This window comes from Gracilinanus agilis, chromosome 6 (genome assembly GCF_016433145.1).
Source record: "Gracilinanus agilis isolate LMUSP501 chromosome 6, AgileGrace, whole genome shotgun sequence".
Taxonomy (NCBI): domain Eukaryota; kingdom Metazoa; phylum Chordata; class Mammalia; order Didelphimorphia; family Didelphidae; genus Gracilinanus; species Gracilinanus agilis.
In genome coordinates this window covers 23,071,816-23,094,672 of record NC_058135.1, presented here as the reverse complement: position 1 = coordinate 23,094,672, position 22,857 = coordinate 23,071,816, and the positions used below count along the sequence as shown (strand labels likewise).

General features: G+C 38.0%; 1 protein-coding gene across 4 annotated transcripts in view; it reads right to left on the bottom strand.

Moving 5' to 3' along the window:
• The window catches only part of PDLIM5 (PDZ and LIM domain 5), a 199,574-nt gene extending 178,671 nt beyond the window's left edge, over positions 1-20,903 (bottom strand). For all 4 annotated transcript variants that reach the window (XM_044680024.1, XM_044680025.1, XM_044680026.1 and 1 more), the window contains exons 1-2: positions 20,827-20,903; positions 16,425-16,562 (exon numbers count right to left, since the gene is read on the bottom strand). In XM_044680024.1, coding sequence (XP_044535959.1) covers positions 16,425-16,520 — 96 coding nt within the window. In that variant the 5' untranslated portion in view covers positions 16,521-16,562; positions 20,827-20,903. The remainder of the gene's footprint in view (positions 1-16,424; positions 16,563-20,826) is intronic.
• Positions 20,904-22,857: the final 1,954 nt, after the last annotated feature.

Genomic DNA, 22,857 nt, shown 5'->3' with positions numbered 1-22,857 from the left:
GGAATCAAGAATCCCAGAATTCAAGTTTGAATCCCACCTCCGCTGTTTACCAAGAAATACGACTCCAGGAAACTCAACAATCTCAGTTTCCTATAAAATGACTAAATTGTGCTAGAAAACCTTTAAGTCAGGAATTCTTAACCTTTTTGATGCAGTGGACACCTTTGGCAAACTGTTAAACCCTATGGATCTCTTCTCAGAATAATCTTTTTAAAATATATAGGAATATATTTATTTGTTTGTTTGTTTGTTTGTTTTTAAACTCTTAATTTCTGTGTATTGGTTCCTAGGTGGAAGAGTGGTAAGGGTGGGCAATGAGGGTCAAGTGACTTGCCCAGGGTCACACAACTGGGAAGTGTCTGAGGCCAGATTTGAACCTAGCACCTCCCGTCTCTAGGCCTGATTCAATCCACTGAGCCACCCAGCTGCCCCCAAAATATATAGGAATATAAATGAAACCAATTATACTGAAATATAGTTATATATATTATATATGTATATGTACACACACACACATATATATATTTTACAAGCAAGTACACAGAACCCAGATTGAGAACCCCTGCTCTAAAAGTCTTTCAGCTCTATATTTGTGATCCTATGATTCATTACCCAATGGGGGAGGGAGGATCCTCAGGGTCTCTCTCTCTTCTCCACATAGTAGGGCCAAGTAGCTGAAAATGCAATATGGGGTAGGTGTCTCTGTCCTGCCTTACTGTGATGGCCACCAGAGAGGGGCCCCATTATCCTAGACTTGGGCAACTTCTACTAACTGCTGAATCATCTTCCAGTATTTGTAAAATCTAAATACTTAACTTTAAGGAATACAATGTGAATTTATTCCTTAAAAAACATACAGAAACACAGTCTTCAATAAGCTCTTAACAATGAACAACGAGTGGCAAGTTGCAAAAGGTCAAAGAGGAGATACTTCCTAAAAATTAGAACTGTCCAAAAGTGGATAGGATGGGGTTCTCTCAGTGAAGTTCTTCAAAGAGGGGCTGGATGGCCACTCGTCAGGTACATTATAGTGGGAATATTTATTCCTTTCAGATATGAGTGGGACTAGACAGATGCTCCCTTCTAACTCTAAAATGTTGTGATTCTGTAAGTCCTACAGATGAATGGTTTTGATACCTTCACTAAGACTCTCTTGTCAACAATTATTAGGTCATACATAGAGAACGGGAAGAAATATTAGAGGCTATCTAATTTTATGCCAAAAAGAAGATCCTTATAATCTAAGTAACCTTAAAAGTAAAAGAGCCAAGACCCATCCCAGGTCCTTTTGACTTCCAAGTCTTGTACTTTTTTTCCTAGGAGTAAATAGTGATGGACTTGGGAATCAGGAAGACCTGAATTCAAATTCTGCCTCAGATGCTTATTAGTTGACTGGTCATTTAAGTCACTTAACTTCTCTCAACTTAAGCTTCTTCATTTGTAAAATGGGGATAATGAGCAAAACTTTAAATGTAATTCAAATGCTGGCTATTATTTATCGTAATCACTACTCATAATAATTAATAATACGATAGCCAGTTAATGTGATATCCAAGGAGGTAAAAACATGAATCAAGAGTCTATTCAAATTTTCTAGAATAGTACTGATCATTTAAAGCTCTATCCCAAAAAACATCAACTCACGAAATTTCCCAAAACAGTATAACATTCTGAAACATCACCATGCCTATGATAAGGATACATATTTTCCTATAATCCTGATACTGCTCTGATATGAATTTATGCCATAATACAATAAATGGCACCCCTTCATGCTTGACAAGCTAATCGGCCTCCCTACATACCTAAATTACTAATAAAATTTCATCAAAATAGTAAATTAGCCCCCAAATCAAATGTGATTTCAAATGTTTGTTAATGAGTAAACTCAAAAGACACAGGTCAGAGAAATGAATAGTCTTAAAATTCCTAAAGATATAGCTTTACAAAAACTAATATACAAAACAACACAAAAGCCACTAAGATGTCTTAGATGTGTGCTAACAAACCAAATTTTTTTCAAGTTTAAAAATTCATTTTTCTCTTAATTCTACTTCATTAAAAACGATACGCACATTTTAAAATGGAAGTAAGGATATGGCTAACTAAAGTACTATTTCTTCCCAAATCCAAGGCTTTTATCTCTAGCTAGCTTGAGATGTCAAACAGTCCAATTCCAAAAAAGGAAGTTTTGCTGAGATAACATGGGTCACTTTTAATGCCTGAAGAATGCTTAAACACACAAACCAAAAATGCTGAGCAAGGTTACGGAGTGCATCTTCAATCATTCCTTGGCCTTAAGGACATGTCTCCACTAATTTATGTAACCTTAGAAGTCTTTAGCTGGCCCTAGGTCTGGGGAACATTTGGAAGAATTTCTTCTGATTCTGTGATAGAGCTATACATAGTCAAAAGGTCACTGAATTTAGGTCAAAGGGAATGCAATCAGAACATGTCTAGCTGCCAGGAATAATTCTGTGCAGGGGTGGGCACATCCCAATCCCCTTGCAAAACATATGCTCATATATTTTATATATATAAAAATAAATATATATATACACATACATACACACACATATATACATACATACATTCACACATGCAACAAGACTATGCACAAAACCTAGAGGGGGAAAAAATCCCTTGTATATAAGGTGTCATATTATTGGGGGGAGAGGGGGCAAGAAACACCCTTGGCTTCAGGTGGTGGCCATTATCTTTCCTTCTCACTTCCAACAATTAATCCTTCCCTACCAATACTAATGCCTCCAACTTCACTATATTTGATGTAAGAAAACACAAGTATAGGTTGGAACTACTTTTCATAGTAAAAACAAAAACAAAAACAAAAAAACTTTGATTAAAAAGATTTATTTTTGAGTATACACTTCTAAATAGGGAGGGAAGGAGGGAGTAAGAAAATGAGCTTTGGAGGGCTACTATTGTAGAAGATATTACTTACCTGGTTTATAAGATGAAAAATTAATTCAGCAACTTATAATATTCAACCTAGAGGGGAACTTAATTATAGATTCATATATGGAAGGGTCTTAGAGGTAATCTATGTTACTCCCTCTGCTAATATGAAGAATACAGCTATCTAGGCCAGCTAGTGGAAGAAGAAGCACTTTAACTCAGCTCCTCTGACATCCCTAAGTCCCAGAAGTATTGGTGGAAAGGGCAAATGGAATCAAGTGTTCCTTCATGTTAACAAATAGATGACTTCCTTTAAGGATTTATGACTCTAGACTGCCATTGAAAATCTGGAGAATTAGGATGAAATATGTTTGACAGGCTTAGTAAATTCTGACTTCTAGCCGTACAAAATACTCAAGGCATAATTATATTACAATTCTTCTTTTAGTTTAAACAAGAAGACATTTTAAATGTCAAACAACAGAAGTAATTTGTCTATATGATAAAGACAACACATCAAACATTCTTTACTACAATTCATTATTAAAAGGGAGCTGGAAATCATTTAAAAGCAAAAGTGAGGTAGGAAAACAGTAAACCATGAAAACCAGTAAACAGTCTTTTAAAGGCAGTAATAATTATATTGACAGGAATGAGGAAAATTTTAATAATTTTGCTAAGCTCTTTAAAATTTAGTTTAAATTTTTAATTTTTAATCAGTTTTAATCAGTTTAAATCAAAGCTAGCCTCTTAAAAAAAGATTAAATTATCATCACCATGTCTTTCTATCATTTTAAAAGTTATACCTATAATTTGCTTTTGATCAGTTTAATCTAAAATGTGTCCATATATTCATGCATGTATATACTGAGATACAATAAAGGAATCCCATTTAGACTCAGAAACTTAGTCAACTGCATTTACAAAAAAACAGGCATATAGAAAGAAAACAAAGTCAATAACGTTTTTAAACAAACTGCTGAATCACCAACAGAACCAATCTGCAGAATCAGATGCTTAATTTTAAGGGGTACATATAAAAGTTCTTAAATGTATTCATTAAGAAGTATACAAAAACATTATTAAAATCATTACATACTCAACAAATGTAATGCAATTGAAATTGCTAACTTTATTAACATCAAGATTTGAACTATTTTTTCCTAATTAACAGCATGCTGTCTTAGAAATTGACAACCCAAATTATTTGGTTTGGTAGTAAGAGATTTTGCATGGCATTCTTTAACATGTCTCTGAACTAAAAACACTTTTAAGTTTCATAAATTTGATAGTGTAGATAAATCATCATGGAAATTGTAAACTAAAGACTTAACTGACAGGAGCAACTCCAGTAAAACAGGTCTGATTAGTCTAGGGCAGTGATGGCTACCCTATGGCACAGGTGCCAAAGATGGTACACAAAGTACTCTCTCTGAGCATGTGGCCACCTTCCCCATCCCACCCCCTCCCCTAGAGTCCATTACTAGAAAGGCAGAGGAACTTGGGTGGAGCTGTTCCCATCCCCCTCTCCACTGTGTCTGATGGCATTTTTTTCACATCACCACCCCTCTCTGCCAAGAAGTCCAATGGGAGCACACAGGTAGTAAGGTGGGCTGCTCACTGGTGGCAGAGCTGGAGGGGAGTGGAGCACTCGGGCCACTCCCCTCCCCCTCTCTACATTCACTGAGGACATTCCTCACTTCACCCACCCCCTTGCCCAACAGCCCAATGAGAGCGCTTCCTCCCTCCCCTGTGTGTGTGTGGGGGGGGCGGGGGGGGGTGTACTCGGCATGTGTGTGTGTGTGTGGGGCCACAACACTTGGTCTCTGGGGGTTTAAAATGGGGGGTAGGGCCAGGTACTTCATCTCTAAAAGGTTTGCCACCACTGGGTAGGGGAGTCAATTATTGCTTTGATTTTTTTAACATTTCCAACAAAGGATCTAATGGTTAGGAGAGGTTCATTTTCAAATGCCAAATTAATGATGATTCCTATCTTACCACTCTATCAGTAGGTCATCTGACTATGAACTACATTCAGTCCAGTTGTAAAAGTACTAATTCCCTGTAGGCCACTAGCTGTTGCTGGAAAAAATTGTTCACAAGCCATTTATAAAAATAAAGCTCAAGAAAATATTTTTAATATTATTTTCCAGATGGAATGCGTGTTCCAAGTTCTTTCCTTTAAGAACATTGTAGAATATTGTATGCACATTACTTCCAACATCTGCTGTGTGAAATGTTTTGGGTCTTTGCTTCTCTATTCATAAAATGAGAACAAACCTTATATTTGCAGGGAAAGCAATTGACAAATGATAGAACATCAAAAATATTCCTATACTAATATAAAAATGTTTTGTCATTATTTAATTTTTCTACTCCATTATAAAGGAAAACAAATATTTCCTAATTTAAAACTTCTCCTAGAATTTTCTAAGGTCTTTCCTTCTCTTTAAATTAAATTTCTAACACCACAATAGTGAATATAACAAAACTGACATCATTTTTATTACATTAAAATATGACAAAATAAAAGCACATCTATTTAATTGAAGAGACCAAACTAATTTCAACCACCACAACAGTGAATATAACAAAACTGACATCATTTTTTATTTCATTAAAATATGACAAAATGAAAGCACATCTATTTAATTGAAGAGACCAAACTATCATTTCAATTGAAACAATCTACTCAAAACAGTAAAAGGCAAAAAAAACTTAAAGTTTCATTCAATAAGCAATTTCTGTTCAAAATTTTCCCTGCATGTACTTACTACAATTAACAAGTAGATACAAACACAATTCAGTATTTGTAGACTCTTAATGGATTATAACATTCAACAACCAAAATTGTTTGAAAGTTACTAGATAGAAAATTCCAAGTAAAGGGAAGCTAAAAGGGATTATCTATGCATAAGAACCAAATTTGGCATGGAATCTCAAGTAATGCAAGTCACTAACAACATTCCTTCCCCAAATACACAAGGGAGGAAAACTGCCCTTTTGCTACATGCCCTCTGACCCTCTGTAATCAGCTTCTTGGTCCCCAGCAATGCTTCTCAGTTTACCACTTTACAAATGGCACAAAGAGGGGTCCTGGAATCAGAGCCACAACTAGCAATGTTTGTGCCAAAGGGTCAGTGTGAGAAGGTCAGTCACCTGGGAACCAGTCACTAGCTGGTGGAGGCAAGAAAGAAGCCTATCTTTCAGAATTCTGAGTTTTCTGTGCCCCTTAAGAATTGGTCTAGGGGGCAGCTGGGTAGTTCATTGTATTGAGAGCCAGGCTTAGAGATGGAAGGTCCTAAGTTCAAATCTGTCCTCAGACACTTCCCAGCTGTGTGACTCTGGGCAAGTCACTTAGACCCTACTGCCTAGCCCTTACCACTCCTCTGCCTTAGAACCAAAACATAGTATTGATTCTAGGGTGGAAGGTAAGGGTTTTTAAAAACCCTAAAAAGTAAAAATCAAAAATCAAAAAGAATTGGTCTAGCTTCAGGAGTTTGAGAGGGTAGAACTGCCAAGGACATAATGAGGCTCCAAGGCTACTTAAGGGTTAGCTTCTTCTGGAAAGAGCAAGAGGCAGAAGGAATCATCACTCCCAAGTGACAAGGTGAGGTCAGGCAAGAGAAGAACTAGAAGTGCCAGTGTGGGGAGGGGAGCTAGTCCAAGGCTGATGTGGTAGGGAGTCTCTAAATTCCACCCCTTTGGGTTCAGTGGGGCTCTTCCTGGAATGATCCATCAGCAGCTCTAGTACAACTAGCCCATGGGGCCTGGGCAGTCACCAAAGTGTTGTAATTTAAAGAATTCTGGAGTTCCTCCCCACATCCCTCCCAATGACCTGTTGTGTTGAAGTCTGAAATGATATTAACTATTTTTCTTCTTTTCAAGCAATACTTTCCCAAGAGTCTACTTTTAAAATGCATACACAAAAAATAAAATATCTCTATCTAATTGGTACAAACACGGTTTCAGATGGCTTTCCTCTAACAGGGATTATTAACCTGGGGTCCTTGGACTTAAAAAAAAATTTTTTTAGGTATTTAAATATAATTGCTTTACTTTGTAATCCTATGTATTTTTATGCATTTAAAAAGGCTGTTTTGAGAAGACATCCAAAGACTTCACCAGACTGCCAGAGAGGCCCATTACTCAGACCAAAAAGACCTAGCTCAACACAGAACAGGGAGGAGAGGGTGAAGGGAGAATAAAGAGTGCTTAAAAAAATAGGTAATGGAAACTTATAACCGACTTCATTCACAATTTTCCCTAGAATGGGCCCTGCCAAAGGAATTACGGTCAGCTATGGCCACAAGCCTCAGCCCTCTCTGATGGTTGTGCCATACATTTCATCCACTAATTAACCAAAAGACTTTTATTAATGAATGAGAGTATGGCATTCAGGAAACACTATGTGTCAAGCCTTATTGGGAATATAAATAGAAAAAGAAGACAGTCTCTGCTCTCAAAGAACTCCTATTCTAATTGGGGGAGTTAACACATGCAGGAGAACTGACCAGCACGACAGATGGAAAGGCCCAGGAGACCTGATGATGCCCTGCGGCCGTCTGCTCCACAGACGTGGTCCACAACCATTAGAGATCATGGAACAAGCCCAAGGATGAGAGTGGAGAGGGCTCTGCTCTATTCTATGCACTGTGCTGAGATACAAAAACAAATGCTAAAAGGTCATCATCATCATCATACTGAACATTTATATTTGTAATGGGCTTTACAAAGAATATCACTGTATGCTCAGAATAATTCTCAGAAGCATTTTTGTCATTCCCATTTTATAGGCGATGAAACTGAGGCCCAAACAGTTTAAGTGACTTGGCTAGTCACAAATCCAGCCTAAGTGTCTGAGGCTGGATTTGAACTCTGACCTCCCTGTTTCTGAGTCCATGATACCTTACCACCTAGTTGCCTGAATTTATGTAGTACTTTACAGCTAGCAAGTACTTGCTTTGCAAAAAATTCTCATTTTAGATTTCCAATTTTATACCTTTAGGGAGCTGATACTCTAGACAGCTAGAAAAGAAGCAAGTTCTTCATAAATATATGTCATAGATTTATTTCTATAAGCCCAAATCTTTGCATCTTAGGGATAACCAGAAACAGGAAACCACACAGAACCACCATAACACTGCGACTTCTGCTGAACTACAGAAAGTGGGGTGATTCAGTACTCTTTGGGAAGAGGGGCAACAGCCCAGTGTCTTTGAGTTCATAAAGGCTTGAGAAAGATTCAACAGCCTCGCATTTCTTCAGGTTTGATTGACCACTTTTAATAAAATATTTCAAGTAGAAGAGGCTTAAGTGCTGGGAAAGAGGGAAGATCAATTCAGTTAATTCAAAAATGGATTTCTAAAGAAAATCTGTCCAGCACTCAAACCATTAAAATATCGCACATGTGTATATCTTAGAAACAATGAGTAAGACTAGAGATAGGGAGTCAGCTGGGTAGCTCAGTGGATTGAGAGCCAGGCCTAGAGACAGGAGGTCCTGGGTTCAAATCCGGCCTCAGACACTTCCCAGCTGTGTGACCCTGGGCAAGTCACTTGACCCCCATTGCCTACCCTTACCACTCTTCCACCTAGGTGCCAATACACAGAAGTTAAGGGTTTAAAAAAAAAAAAAAGACTAGAGATACACAACAGAAAGTTACAAATCTCCAAATATCTTCAGTTGGCCAGAAAAATAGGAATTACTAATGTAATCAAAACGTGCCCACATATGTCAAAGAAAACTCTAAAATCATGAAATCTCTCATCATGCTAAATTCTGACAGGTGGACCAAAATGTAAAGATTTCTAGCATGAACCAGTAATTTAGACTATTATCAAAGAACCAGATTTGCTAAAGATGGAAATGCCTATTTCTGAAAGGTTTGCTGTCAGATAATGAATTTTTTGGCCAGAACAACTCATGTAACTATTCCTAAGATCTGGAGGGCTTTTGATCCATGTTGTTGGAATAAGGATTCATGTGGATGAAATCACAGATCTCCTGAATTAGAGTAGCATAGCATTTTCTATGAAGAAAGAAGAAATATTTTCTATTTTGGGAGAAAGAAAAAATATAAAATTCTTAACTGCATTTTCATGAATGTATAAAATTATTTTGTAAATATTTTCCTAATTTTTAGAACAATTCTTTAAAATAATATAGAACTAAATGTCAAAGAATATGAATAGGCAGTTTTCAGAAGAAGAAATAAAAACTATCAATAATCACATGAAAAAAATGTTCTAAATCCCTCCTAATTAGAGAAATGCAAATTAAAATATCTCTGAGGTACCACCTCACACCTAGCAGAGTGGCCAATATGACAGTAAAGGAAAATAATAAATGTTGGAGAGGATGTGGCAAAATTGTGTCAGTAATACACTGCTGGTGGAGTTGTGAATTGATCCAACCATTCTAGAGGACAATGTGGAATTATGCCCAAAGGACTTTAAAAGAACACATGCCCTCTGATCCAACAATACCAATACTAGGTATCACCCCAAAGAGATAATAATTAAAAATGTTTGTATGAAATATTCATAGCTGCCCTGTTTGTGGGGGCAAAACAAATTGGAAAATGAAGGGGTATCCCTTGATTGGGGAATGGCTGAACAAATTGTGGTGTATTCTTGATTTCCATACAAGCTGGAAAGACCTCCACAAACTGATGTAGAGTGAAATGAGCAGAACCAGGATAACATTGTACACAGAGACTGAAACTTTGTGGGACAATCATATGCAATCGACTTTGCTACTAAGAACAATGTAATGATGCAAGATAATGCTGAGGGACTTATGAAAAGGTATGCTATTCAAATGGAGAGAAAGAACTGTGAGGATAGAAACACAGAAGGAAAACATTTCATTTTTCACTTGTTTATATGGGTATTGGATGTGAGGTTTTGGTTTTTAAAAGATTATTACAAAAATGAATAATATGGAAATAGGTATTGAATGATAATACATGTACGACCCAGTGGAATTGCTTGTTGGCTCTGGGAGGGAGGAGGGAAAATGGGAGGGAAAAAATATGAATCGTGTAACCATGGAAAAATAAATAAAAATAAATAAAAGTGAGGAGAGAGAAAAATAAGGTAAAATAAAATATTGTAGAACTAATTTACCTAGGGGTTAGCAAATTGCTGGAGAAAATCTTTCATGCTATTCTGGAAAAGCTGAGATTTAGGTGATATGACAGTACAAGGTGGCAGCATCAGAACAAGGCACAAAGCAATGTCACAAATGCAATAGCTCTGCTCTGTTCTACCCTGTGTAGACTATCTCACAAATACTGTGGTCAATTCTGAGCACTCCATTTCAGGAAGGACAACACTGATAAGCTGGAGAACAGCCACAGGAGGGCAATCAGGGTGAAAGTCTTTGAGTCCATGCCATATGAAGATCCAAAGAAAAAACTAGGAATGTTTATCCTGGAGAAGACAAACTTTCACAATCTGCAGGTATTTAAAAGGCTTTCATGTGGAATGAATGGGTGGGTTGGGTGTGGGGGGAAGCATTTATCTACCATTTGGCCCCAGAGAGATGAAACAAGAGCGATTAGACATTTCTTACATAAAGCCTTTCCTGATGTGTCCAGCTCCTCTTGGTAAAAGCCCTCATCATCTCATGCCTGGTCTCTTGCAACAGTCTGTTAGTGGGTCAGTCGGCCCCCCGTCTCTTTTCACTCTAACCAATCCTACATTCAGTGAAGAAAATGTTTTTCTAAAGTGCAGGTCTGACTGGATCATCTATCCTACTCTGTAAACTTCAGTGGCTCCCTCTTACCTTCAAGATCAAAGATAAAATCCTGTTTAGCATTCAAATCCCTTCATAACCTGGTCCCCTCTTAGTTTTCATGTTTTCTTATACCTTACTGCTCTGCATACTCTTCAATCCAGTGCCACTGCTCTCCTGGTTGTTCCATGGACAAAACATTCCATCTCTGTTCCTGGCATTTTACCTGGCTGTCCCCATGCCCAAATGCTCTCCCTCCTCATCTCTGTCTACTGGCTTTTCTAGTTTCCTTCGAGTTTCACCTAAAATCCCATCTTCAACAGGAAGTTTTTCTGAACCCCTCTAAATTTTAGTGCCCACCTTCTTTTTATTCCTTCCTATTTATCCTGTACATTTGTTTGTTTGTACATATCTGTTTGTTCATTGTCTCCCCAATTAGACTTTGAGCTCCTTGAGGGCAGAAACTATGTTTTGCCTCTTTTCTGGATGATTATCCCTTGCAAAAAGGCTGAACACGTAGTAGGAACTTAATAAATGTACATCTGCTGTTTGAATCATTTTAACTTTTATTGATCAACATTTCCCTTTTTATCTATTTACATAATATATACTAGAATTTTGTCATAAAGCTAGGTCAAGTTCACCATCTTATAATCTGAAGAACAATGTATTCTCGTCTCATTTTTCAAAACATTGGATTTTTTTAAAAGTATATCTGATATCAAAGAAGGGGAAGGCCTTAACTGACTAGGGCAAAGCGGGGAGGTAGCATTCTACTCGGTTTGGAGGGGGAAAAATTAGCATTTAATCCTGATTCTACTTCTTTCTAGCCATGTGACCACATGCTAAGTCACTTAACTTCTCTCAGATTCAGTATCCTCATATATAAAATACAGATTATACCACTTCATCAGAAGACTATTGTAAGGATAGAATATGAAAGAAGCATTGTGTAAACCTTAAAGCCCTATATCAATAACAGCTCCAACTTTTGAGTTGAGTTTGAAAGGTAAATAGAAATTCTACAGGGAAGCGAGGGCATTCGAAACATAAAGAATATAATAAACAGACATGAAAATGTGAGGTAGATATTAGGAAAACCCATCAGTTTACAAAACTTCATAGCCATCTAGATTGTGTTTCCAGAGGTCTGAGCACATAAACTTATTCTTTCTTATATGAAAAAGTTCTTAGGCTAGTGCTAGACAGTCAGTCAACAAGAATTCATTAAGTACCTACTATGCACCAGGCACTATTCTATGTAACTGGAGATATAAAGAATTATCAAAGATAGTCCTTACTTTGAGGGGAGCTCACTTTTTATTGGAGGAGACAGCATGAAAATAACTTAGATAGATAGATAGATAGATAGATAGATAGATAGATAGATAGATAGATAGATAGGATAGATAGATAGATAGGATAGATAGATAGATATCAGAGATTATGGAGAAGGTAAGGGTACTACTAGTATTGAAGGGTATCAAGAAAGACTTTTTTGTAGAAAGTAGGATTTCAGATGGGTCTTAAAGGAAGCCAGGGAAGGCAGGAAGCAAAAATAAAGAGGGAGAGAAACAGGCATCAGGAGGGAACAGCCAGTGAAAATGTATAAATTCATTGTGCACACAGGAGATGCTCAATCCTATTTGCTGAATGAATGGATCCATAGTATTAGGTTCTCTTCTTCCTTCCTACCATATATAATAAACTGGTACATAACTCTATGCTCCTAAAGAATACACTGAAATACACTGTGTTTTGTAATTGCTCAAAGAAAGGGAAGAAAGGAAAACTTGGCATAAAATGTTCCTTTTCCTCTCTTGCACTGTTTACAAAGGAAAAATTCTGATTTTATGACATTTTATGAATTCTCCATACAGACTAAAGAATCAGTCAATTTGACAGAATTTAAAACCCAATCTTACTCTTTCCCACTAAAATTTCTTAAAAATTTATCAAGAATCAGGAAAGAAGGGGCAGCGAAATGGCTCAGTAGACACTGAGAACCAAGCCTATAGACAGGAGATCCTAGGTTCAAATCTAGTCTCAGACACTTCCCAGCTGTGTGACCCTGGGCAAGTTACTTAACCTCCATTGCCTAGCCCTTACCACTCTTCTGCCTTTGAACTAATATCCAGTATTGATTTCAAGACAGAAGATAAGGGCCTTAAAAAAAGAGTCAGGAAAGTTTATTTGAATAAATCCAAAGTCTAGAAGTACATTACATAACAGGATCATAAAAAAAATTCCAGCTTACAGTATGTCAACCTTACTATGCTGCTTTTTACCAAGTAAGTATACACAAATGTATAATGCTTATGGTAATTTCATCATGTGGAAGATCAAATTATGCCCAAAATGTGGCTTTGGATTTTGCAACCAGTCTTCTAGCTCTCCTTATAAAAAATGTTGGCAAAGACCATAAGCCTTACTTGACTACAATGAAACCCATCTCTACATTCCATGGCTTTAGGGCAATTCCAAGAGTATGGGGTCATAAAAAGACAGACCTCAAACTCCTGCAGCCAGTAGTCATTTGAAGGATGGGAAATTGGAGACAATAACATCTGATCATGCTATTATAGTAATATGAGGCCTCATTATAAAAGTCTGAAGAGCTTCCTATTCTTACCTTAAGAATAAATTCAAGAAAGACATAGGAAAGTTAAACCACTGAAAAAATGTTCCAAATTATATGGAATGTCAGTATTTTATAGCAGATGTAGTTTAAGATTCAAGTTTGCTAAAACCAAATCTCTAGAAGAGAAAAATATTTGCAAAACCTAAATGATAAAGCATTTATCTGCCTCGATAAAATTCTAGTGCAACAAACTTTTTTAAATCTCCTGAACCAGGATTTAACTGAAAAACATAACAGCCATTTTTGTGAAAGAGAGCTTGTTTGGATTCAACAAAATGGGAATAATAAAAAATGGTTATTACATTTCCTACAAATATGTAAACTCCAGGTATCAAAGTCTCGATAAATTTTTGTTCACTTTATTTTTAACTGAAAGGCACTGAATTGTGCTGATTAAGGGATGGTTTTAGTTTGAGATCATATAATACTGAGAGTTAGGGAATTTGGTGCTCACTGAAACTTTTCATGTTGATCTGGCACAACTGGTCTGTTAAAAGATAATACAAAAATCTATTTGAATATAAGAGAGTAACATAACAACTGCAAACACTATTTACACAACTTGATGTAGTATAAATGTTATTAACAAAGTATAAGAATAATGCAACATAACAAACAAATTAATGTTTTTGTGACATTCCTACATTATCAGACAAATAAGTACACTATTCTTTACTGGACTGTATCACGGATCATATATAAACTATCACAAAGGGTTAAATTTTATTACAAAGTGCAGTCACAACTCGGCACAGTAGAACTCACACTCCCTGCTTTCCTCTGTTCTTCTCTCTCTCCCCAATTCCAAAATGAACTGCATGCCCCAATGCACAAGGCTGGAGAAGGTCACAAGAGATTGCAGAGACTTTTGTAATAGAACAGAAATAACTCAGCTGCTTTGTTGCCATATTCTCTTTTAATCAGCATGTTCAAAAACCTTTAATTAGCACTCTGGCCACAAAAGGAAAGCATTTCTAATTTGCCAAGAGAGAAAAGGGGTGGAGTACCCACGTATGTACACAATGTTCTGTTGTATCAGGATCACAACATGGGATTTTTCAAATTATCAGCCCAGAAGGCTGAAAAACATTAAAAAACAAAAGAAAATAAAAGGGGAAAAATTTACACAGGTATCACCTTCTATTAATAGACTAACATTTTAAAAAATCAACTTGTTTACTGATGGATCCAAATACATTTGGATGTCTACAAACAAATAACTTCCTTAAACTTGTTTTTTAGTCTACAACAAAATGAAAATAAATTGTGTGTAATGTTTGATATAGAAAGACATGGCATTGTTGTCAAATATGGTTACTAATTAAAACTAGTCAACAGCAGAAAATCTGCTACATTGAAAACAAGTATAAAATATTAACAAATCATTTCCACATGGATACTTTAAACCACAATTTCATCAAATTCTGAAAGGGATTTCAACTGAAAAATTGACATCCAAAAAAATCTCCCTTAGCATACATCATGAACAAAGGAAGAGAGAGAAGAATTGATTAAAAATGGAAACATGATTTAGCTCTCTCACCAAAACAAACAGTAGTACATCACATTTAATAGTTTATAAACAACCGGGCAAGGCATAGTGGAGATATCACCATTTTAATGAATGAAAGGAACTGATTCAAATAAGTCAAGGGAATTGTTCAAGGTCACAAAGTCAGTGGTGGGACCTCGGGGAGAGAAAAATCAAACTCAAGTCCTTTTACAAATATGTTATTCTTGCCATTCTTACAATAATTTTTATTTTTAAAAGGATGAATGGATCTGCACTTTATCAAAAAGGAATTCCTTTAACTCCTACAACATAAGCAGCATTTTAGCAATCTCTAAAACTTTAAGCAATTTTGCTGTTGTTTTTTTTTTTTTCCCTAGCTTCTACCTTAGCAATTCTCATTGTACTTCTTCTTGTTATGGTTTTTGTTTTAATTTGGTATTACTCTCATCATGTGAAGTACCTAGAAATTTTTCTTTCTCCCTCTTAAAAAAGAATATTTATTGATGTCAAGAAAATGGATGAATGGAGGATAAAAACCTATTTTTAAATTATAAAAATTAAGTATGTTGTACAACTTGACAGACCAATTAATAGGAGTATAGCCTATCTACTAATCTAATATTGGTAGCAATGTATCAAAACTCTGTGCAACAAAATATTAGAATGGAATATCCTCTCAAAAAATGTAGCCAAAATATATGAAGAAGAAATAAGCCTATATCATAACAAAAAGTAAGCATTTCTTAGGAAAGTGGCTAAGTTTGGGTCATTTCACTATTTACCATCACCTTCATCAGGAATAGAGAATATATACTACAGTTGAAATGAGCAACTGCTTCCCCATCTAGAAAATGAAGAGAATTGGATTTTGTAGGTTCTCTTTCTACCTCCACAATTCTATGATTCTCCAAGTGACTAACTTGGAATTTTGAGAGCAGGAAGGAACTGCAAAACTCATCTCATTCAATTAGTTTCTTTTTTTACAGATGAGAAAACTAAGGTACAGAGACTGACTCATCAAAGTCAAATAGCTAATTAGTGACAAAGTTGGGGCTAAAACTGTTTTCAGTCCAATGTCTTTCCCATTATGTAAAGTAGCACTTTCATCTCAGATAAGATGTTTAGGGACAAAAATTGAAATTGATCACTTGGGGGCAGCAGCTGAGTGGCTCAGTGGATTGAAAGCCAGCCTAAACGGAGGAAGTCCTGTGTCCAAATATGGCCTTAGACACTTCCCTAGCTGTGTGACCCTGGGCAAGTCACTTAATGCCACTGCCTAGCCCTTAATGCTCTTCAGCCTTGGAACTAATATATAGTATTAATTCTAAGAGGGAAGGCAAGGGTTAAAAAAAAAAAGAAAAGAAAGAAAGAAATTGATCATTAAAAAATGGTGTAAGATGTATATGGTAAGATTTATATCCTTCTTTTACTTCATCATTCTTTCTGTACAGCTATGAACTGGCCCTTCGTGCAGGGAAAAACAGATAAACCTTCTACATGCAAGAGGTGGATGCATTCAATAAATGGTTTCATTTACAGAAAAACTTCTCTTTACCAATTAAGTACTATATGATGCAATTAACATCTGTTTAAAAGCTGTAAAAATATGCTTACACTAGAGATGGTCAAAGGCATATTGAAGTCCTTGCCACCTTGAAGCCGAAACCCCCAAGGAGCTGGGCCAACCAAGGATACGTTGTAGTTGCTCATGGCTCCTGTGGTTCAAAGTCCACTTGCAGGTAATAAAAGCACCTGTGAAGGATAATTAAAGAGCTAATTAAATGGTTTACTGAAAAACCTGTCATCTTTAAGTAGTCTATTTAAAAACAACATAACAATGTTCAGATTGTGTGTGCTCACCCATGTGTGAGTGTGAGTGTGAGAGTGTGTGTGTGTGTGTGTGTGTGTGTGTGTGTGTGTGTGTGGAAAAGACGGAGGCTATATTAAAGTCTCATAAATCTCCATGCAGGAAAAGGAATCCAAGAGTTAACATGTAATTACTAGAGGTCTGCCAGTTTCCATAGTATGAAAATTCCACTCCAGAATATATTCCTAGACACTTGAACATTTTTACAACTTGCTGCAATCCAATTTTATTCCATGTGGCTTCTTTTATAGAATTGTAACTGCTTTGCAGTCTTCTCTTAATGCAAGTATGAAAAGAGTAAGTTTCTATTTCAGCCTTAATTTTAGATGATCTCTAACACCAACTCACCTCATACACTCTTTTTCTGGGCAAGAGGCCTTTGGTTTGACATCAGTCAAATTCTAGAGTTCCCCTGTAATGCATATGAGGAGGGCTATGATTTATAAATCAAAGGGATTCAGTACCCTGTGATTCAAATATTAAATTCTTTTGAATTGCTTTTTATTAACAAAAACAAAAACATTTGCTGACTGTCAAAGTCTATATTCATTTTTCCCTCAAATAGACAATGCCACGCTTCAGTAACATTTTAGTTAATGTCCTGGAGGGGAGGAGAGGGAAAGAAAGTGAAAGGAAGTTTAAGCCCCTGGAAAGCATTAAGAATAAAGAGAACATAGGAAATCCTGGGTTCAAATCTGCCCTCAGACACTTCCAGTTGTGTGACCCTAGGCAAATCACTTAATTCCCATTGCCTAGCCATTGCTGCTCTTCTATCTCGGAACCAATACACAGTATTGATTCTAAGATGAAAGGTAAAGGTTAAAAAAAAAAGAATTATGAGAGCATGCCAATCTACCACAAGGCTAGAAGACTAGATTCAAATCCAAGCTCTGCTACTGATTACCCTATATATTAAGTAGACAAGTCACTTAACTCCTCTGTACCTCAGTTTCCTCATTTGTAAGATGAGAGGGGTTAGACTCGATGACTTTGAAGACCTTGCCAAGTAGCATATTATGATTACTATAAAACATTGTAGATAAGATTCCAGATGCTCAATATAGGAAATTAAGGAAAAATTGCAATCTAGACAACGAAATGTGTTCAAGTGTCCTATTTTAACAACTATTAGCCCAATGTGGCATTTTATTCTACTAAAACAAAGAAAAGTCTGAACATTTATAGAATTATTTGGGAACAGAAGTAGGTTTTTAAGTAATCCTACAAGACTTCTAAAAATGAGAATATATGCATGTGTATGTGTATAAATCCCACAGTTATCGTGATGATATTGCTGGCCAATTTTGAGCATTTACATTTCAGACACTCACCTTCTTTTTTTTCCTCCCAAACCCTTATATTGTCTTGAATTCAATACCAAGTATTGGATTCAAGGCAGAAGAATCTTAAGGGTGAGGCAATTGGGGTTAAGTGACTTGCCCAAGTCTCATAGCTAGGAAGTGTCTGAGGTCAAATTTGAACAGAGAACCTCCCATCTCTAGACTTGGCTCTCAGTCTACTGAGCCACCTAGCTGCCTCCCATGCGCCCACTTCTAAAACATTTTCCCAGAAGTTCAAGAGATCTAAATTTCTATGCCCATGATGATATATTCAGAACCACAGTTACATGTATGAACCACTGAGAATCTTAACACCAAAAATTTCCTGCCTACCTCAAACTGGTTTCTGCTTTACATAAAGGAAAAGTAAGCAGAAAATACAAGGAAATCTTGGAAGATGTCCAGCCCTGGATTAGAGCATATTAAACAGATGAAACTAGGTTACAGATTACAGGTTCCTAAACCACTTTTTTCAGGTAAGTAATATTGAATTAGGGCTAAACTATGATCAAAGAGCTCTTGCACTTGGTAATATTCTCATATGTGCCCAGCAGTTCTCCCAATTATACAGGAAGTGCAAGAAGCAGTAGGAAATAATATAAAACTTTGTGTTTTACCCTTAAAAAATTCTTTGCAGTAATTGTTAAGGGAAAGTGATAATGCCAATTCAGAAACCACATACTGATGTCATTGGTACTCTTCAAAAAAAAAAAACAGACAACTACCTAGCTGAGTGACCCTGGGCAAGTCACTTAACCCCAATTGTTTAACCCTTATCACTCTGCCTTGGAACCAATACTTATTAGTATTGATTCTAAGACAGAAGGTAAAGTTTTCTTTTGTTTTTAAGGAGGATAAAGAACAACTGCAGCAACAGTCTTCCTTCATGACTTAAAAATTGACCCTGTGTTTTACTTGCTCAACTTCCCCTAACTCTAATATTCTTTATATGTAAATTCGTGTCATGTTAACATAAATGTGTAAATTGGTATTAACCAATTTATGAGCTTTCCCTTTTTTTCTTCCTTCACCATTAAACATCGAGTACCAGCGAAGATATGCCTTGTACTCTTATGCCTTGTACTCTTATTTTCCGTTTTTTTCTCCATATTTTAGTTCATCTTCAAAGATAATATTTATATTTTATTATTATTGGCATTTCTCAGGGTATCATGAAAAGCCATCATAAGAGGCCTCCTTGAAAACTTAAGTTGTCAAAGTGGCAGGATATTAACATTTTAAATGTAAAAATGTTGGGTTTTTATGTGTATCTGGCTTCCCCCTTCTTTGGGAAGTCAAAACAATCTGCAAAGTAGTTGCAGCGGTAAGGGGACAATACATACACAGGAAGCTTAGTATCTGCCCCCCACACTTCCAGATTTCCAGCTGTCTCCTAAGAAGAAGAAGGGGGTGGGGGAAGCGGCTCCCACTGAACAGCAGAAAGCAATAAAAACAAGCAACAATATAGACTGAAAAACTCTGGCACGTCTTAGGACAGGTTGAGAATTAAGGACGCAGGAGGTTAGAGCTAAAGAGCAAAAAAGTAACCCAGACAGGATGAGAGAGGTCGGGAGGCAGCTTTCCATAATGAAGCCTCCCGCTTCGCCCTCTTGGCCAAATAAGGCTCCAGAGCTGGCTCTCTCTGAGAGAGCTGGTTTCAGACGCCTTGACAGTCAGGAAGCCTGAACCCGAGGATCAGATCTAGCGATCACACCCTAAACCTGCCCAACCCAGCTTAGCTATGAGTTTGCTTCCTGAGAACTTCTTTCTTCCCGGCCTCTTCCCCTTTATTTTTTCCACTTGTCAAATACATACACATAATACTAACATAAAAAAAAAAAAAAAAAGTATGTGTAACTCTGGCTACTGCGGCAAGAATTTATTAAATGCAATGCGTATATATGCAATTATAAAAGGCAATGCGTCTGGCCCTGGGAATAGACAGAAAACTGAAAGTCTGGCCTCCAGGAGCTTACTTACTGGCTGGTATTTTAAAACTTAATTAATGAGGCTTTATTATTGCCGGTTCAATTGGAACTGGCCAAAAACAGGTTACGCATCCGTAAATATTTAGCTTTTGCAAAAGAAAAACAATTCTCTGAGACAGGAGGTTTGAAATAAACAACCTCCCCCTCCTCGGTGAGAAAACTAACCAAAGAAACCAGCAAAAAGTTTAAAAGGAGAGTGCCCAGGAGCCAATCCCTGCGGGCGGGAGGGCAGGCTGGCGGAGCCGAGCGGGGGAGGCTTCTGGGGCTTTGCCCAGAGGCTCTTTCCGTTTCGGGAAGGCTGGGCAGGGCTGGGCTGGGCTGGGCTAAGGTGCCGCTGCCGCTCGGCCGCCCGCGCTCCCGCTCCCCAGTAGGCTCCCACCGTGCCTCCCCAGGCTGCAGCCGCGGGCCCCTCCCTCCTTTCGCCCTGGAGGCCCCCTCCGACCCCCGGCCCAGGAGAGCTGCCACTGCCCTCCCCGGGCCGCCTCCTTCTGAAGCTAGGTCGTCAACTCTCTTATCCCACAGGGCTCGGTGCGCTCGATCCTTGGCTGACTCGCAGAGGAGCCCAGTGCCTCAGTCCTAACTGCGAAACTTGGAGCCCGCGCAGGGCTGAGCACCTGAGGATCCCGCAGAGCAGCAGGGCTTTCACCGCTCCCTCCTCCTCCTCCTCTTCCTCCTCCTCCTCCTCCTCGTCAGTCCTCCCTTTTCTTTCCTCCTGGCAATTCTAGGGGGCATTCATTCGCTTGTCCTCACGGGAGCTCAGCTCCTGGACGAAGCAGCGGGCCTCCCGTAGCTTGTTGGGAGCCCGCGGCTGGGTCACTCACCTAGAGGGCAGGAGCGGCGCTGTCTCAAGCTCGGGTCAGCGCTGACAAGTGACTGACTCCCAGGGCGTGTGAGCGACTCTCCTTGCTCCAGTGGGCACTTCCGCCTCCACTTTCTCCCGCGGCTCCTCCCACGTCCCGGCCCAGGGGGGAAGTCCTCGGCACCGTTGGCTCCCGGGGCCACTCCCCTCCAGGGATGGGGAAGTGTGACTCCAGTCTAGGGAAGCCTACCCGGGGAAATGGGCAGAGGAAAATCGCCGCGCTAGGAAAGACCCTTTCAGGAGAAGAAATACCATAAAGGGCATTTGAAGCGTAAGTTTAGGACCTCGGAAGCCAGAACGGCACATCGCAAAGATCTAGGTGTCCCCTTATTTTCTACATGTCTTGCTTTCTATTTTCTCTATTAGAGAAAAATTTTGAAGTGATCAAATTAGCAAAAATATTTTTCTAAAAATGGAAATGCCGATGGCTAAGATTCCCCAGTAATGCAAGTTCAGGGAATCCCCTCCAGTCTTACCGGGGATTCTACGAGCTCATAGAAACAGCATCCTTTGAATGAAGGAAAATGCCAGTAATCTCATACTTCAGATGACGAAACTGTGACAGTTCCCCCTCACTCCCCCCTCCCCCCAGGAATAAAGAAGTCAGGAAGAATAACCATCGCGATTCTGTTACACCCGGTGGCTTACAAATGCTTCACATCATTTATGTAAAATATATGAATAACACCCCCCCCACACACACACACACACCCTTAGGCAAACCTAGAAGTAGTGAGGGGAAAAAGAATTGGCCTCAAAGGAGAGATGATCTGACTGGTATCTCTGAATACCCTGTCTTGTTCTGAACAGCAAGGAGGACAGTGTCACTGGATGAAGAGCAGGGTAAGGGGTGGGAGGGTGAGGGGGTGAGGGGACTAAAACAAGTCTTACTTCTCACTTCCAGTAAGAAGCCTGGGGAATTTTTTTTAAAGGAAGGCAGAAGAAGAGATTGGCTGTGAAAGGCTTTGAATGCCAAATGGGGTTTTGTATTTGATCCTGGAGGTGAAAAGAAGCCTCTAAAGTTAGTTGACCAGGGGGGTGATTTCCACTTTTTTGTGGCTGCATGGAAGATTGATTGGAATAGAGAAAGAGGGGAGGCAGGCAGTCCTTACAAGAGACTTGCCTGCACCAGAGTAGGGGCAGTATTAGAGAACAGAAGAATATTTGAGAGATATTGCAAAGATGAAATCCATAGGCCTTGGCTTTTTTTTAGTGTTTTAGGATCAGATTTATTTTCTTTTTTTTTTAAAGTTCTTCTGAAAGAGAAATGGCACAAAAGAAACTGAAAAGAGATAGCAAAAAGGCAGGGAGGGATGGGGATAAATTAGAAGCCTTCCCAATAAGATCAGGAGTAAAACAAGGATGCCCATTATCACCTCTATTATTCAACATAGTACTAGAAACACTAGCAGTGGCAATTAGAGAAGAAAAAGAAATTGAAGGTATCAAAATAGGCAAGGAGGAGACTAAGCTATCACTCTTTGCAGATGATATGATGGTCTACTTAAAAAATCCTAGAGAATCAACTAAGAAGCTGGTAGAAATAAACAACTTTAGCAAAGTTGCAGGATACAAAATAAATGCACATAAATCATCAGCATTCCTATACATTTCCAACACACTAGAGCAGCAAGAAGTAGAAAGAGAAACACCATTTAAAATCATCCTAGACAATATAAAATACTTAGGAATCTACCTACCAAAACAAACACAGCAATTATATGAAAACAACTACAAAACACTTTCCAAACAAATAAAACTGGATCTAAACAATTGGAAAGCCATTGATTGCTCATGGGTAGGATGAGCTAACATAATAAAAATGACAATTCTACCCAAATTAATTTACCTATTTAGCGCCATACCTATCAAGCTACCAAAAAACTTCTTTACTGAATTAGAAAAAACTATAACAAATTTCATTTGGAATAACAAAAAATCAAGAATTTCAAGGGAAATAATGAAAAAAAAAGTGAAGGAAGGGGGCCTAGCA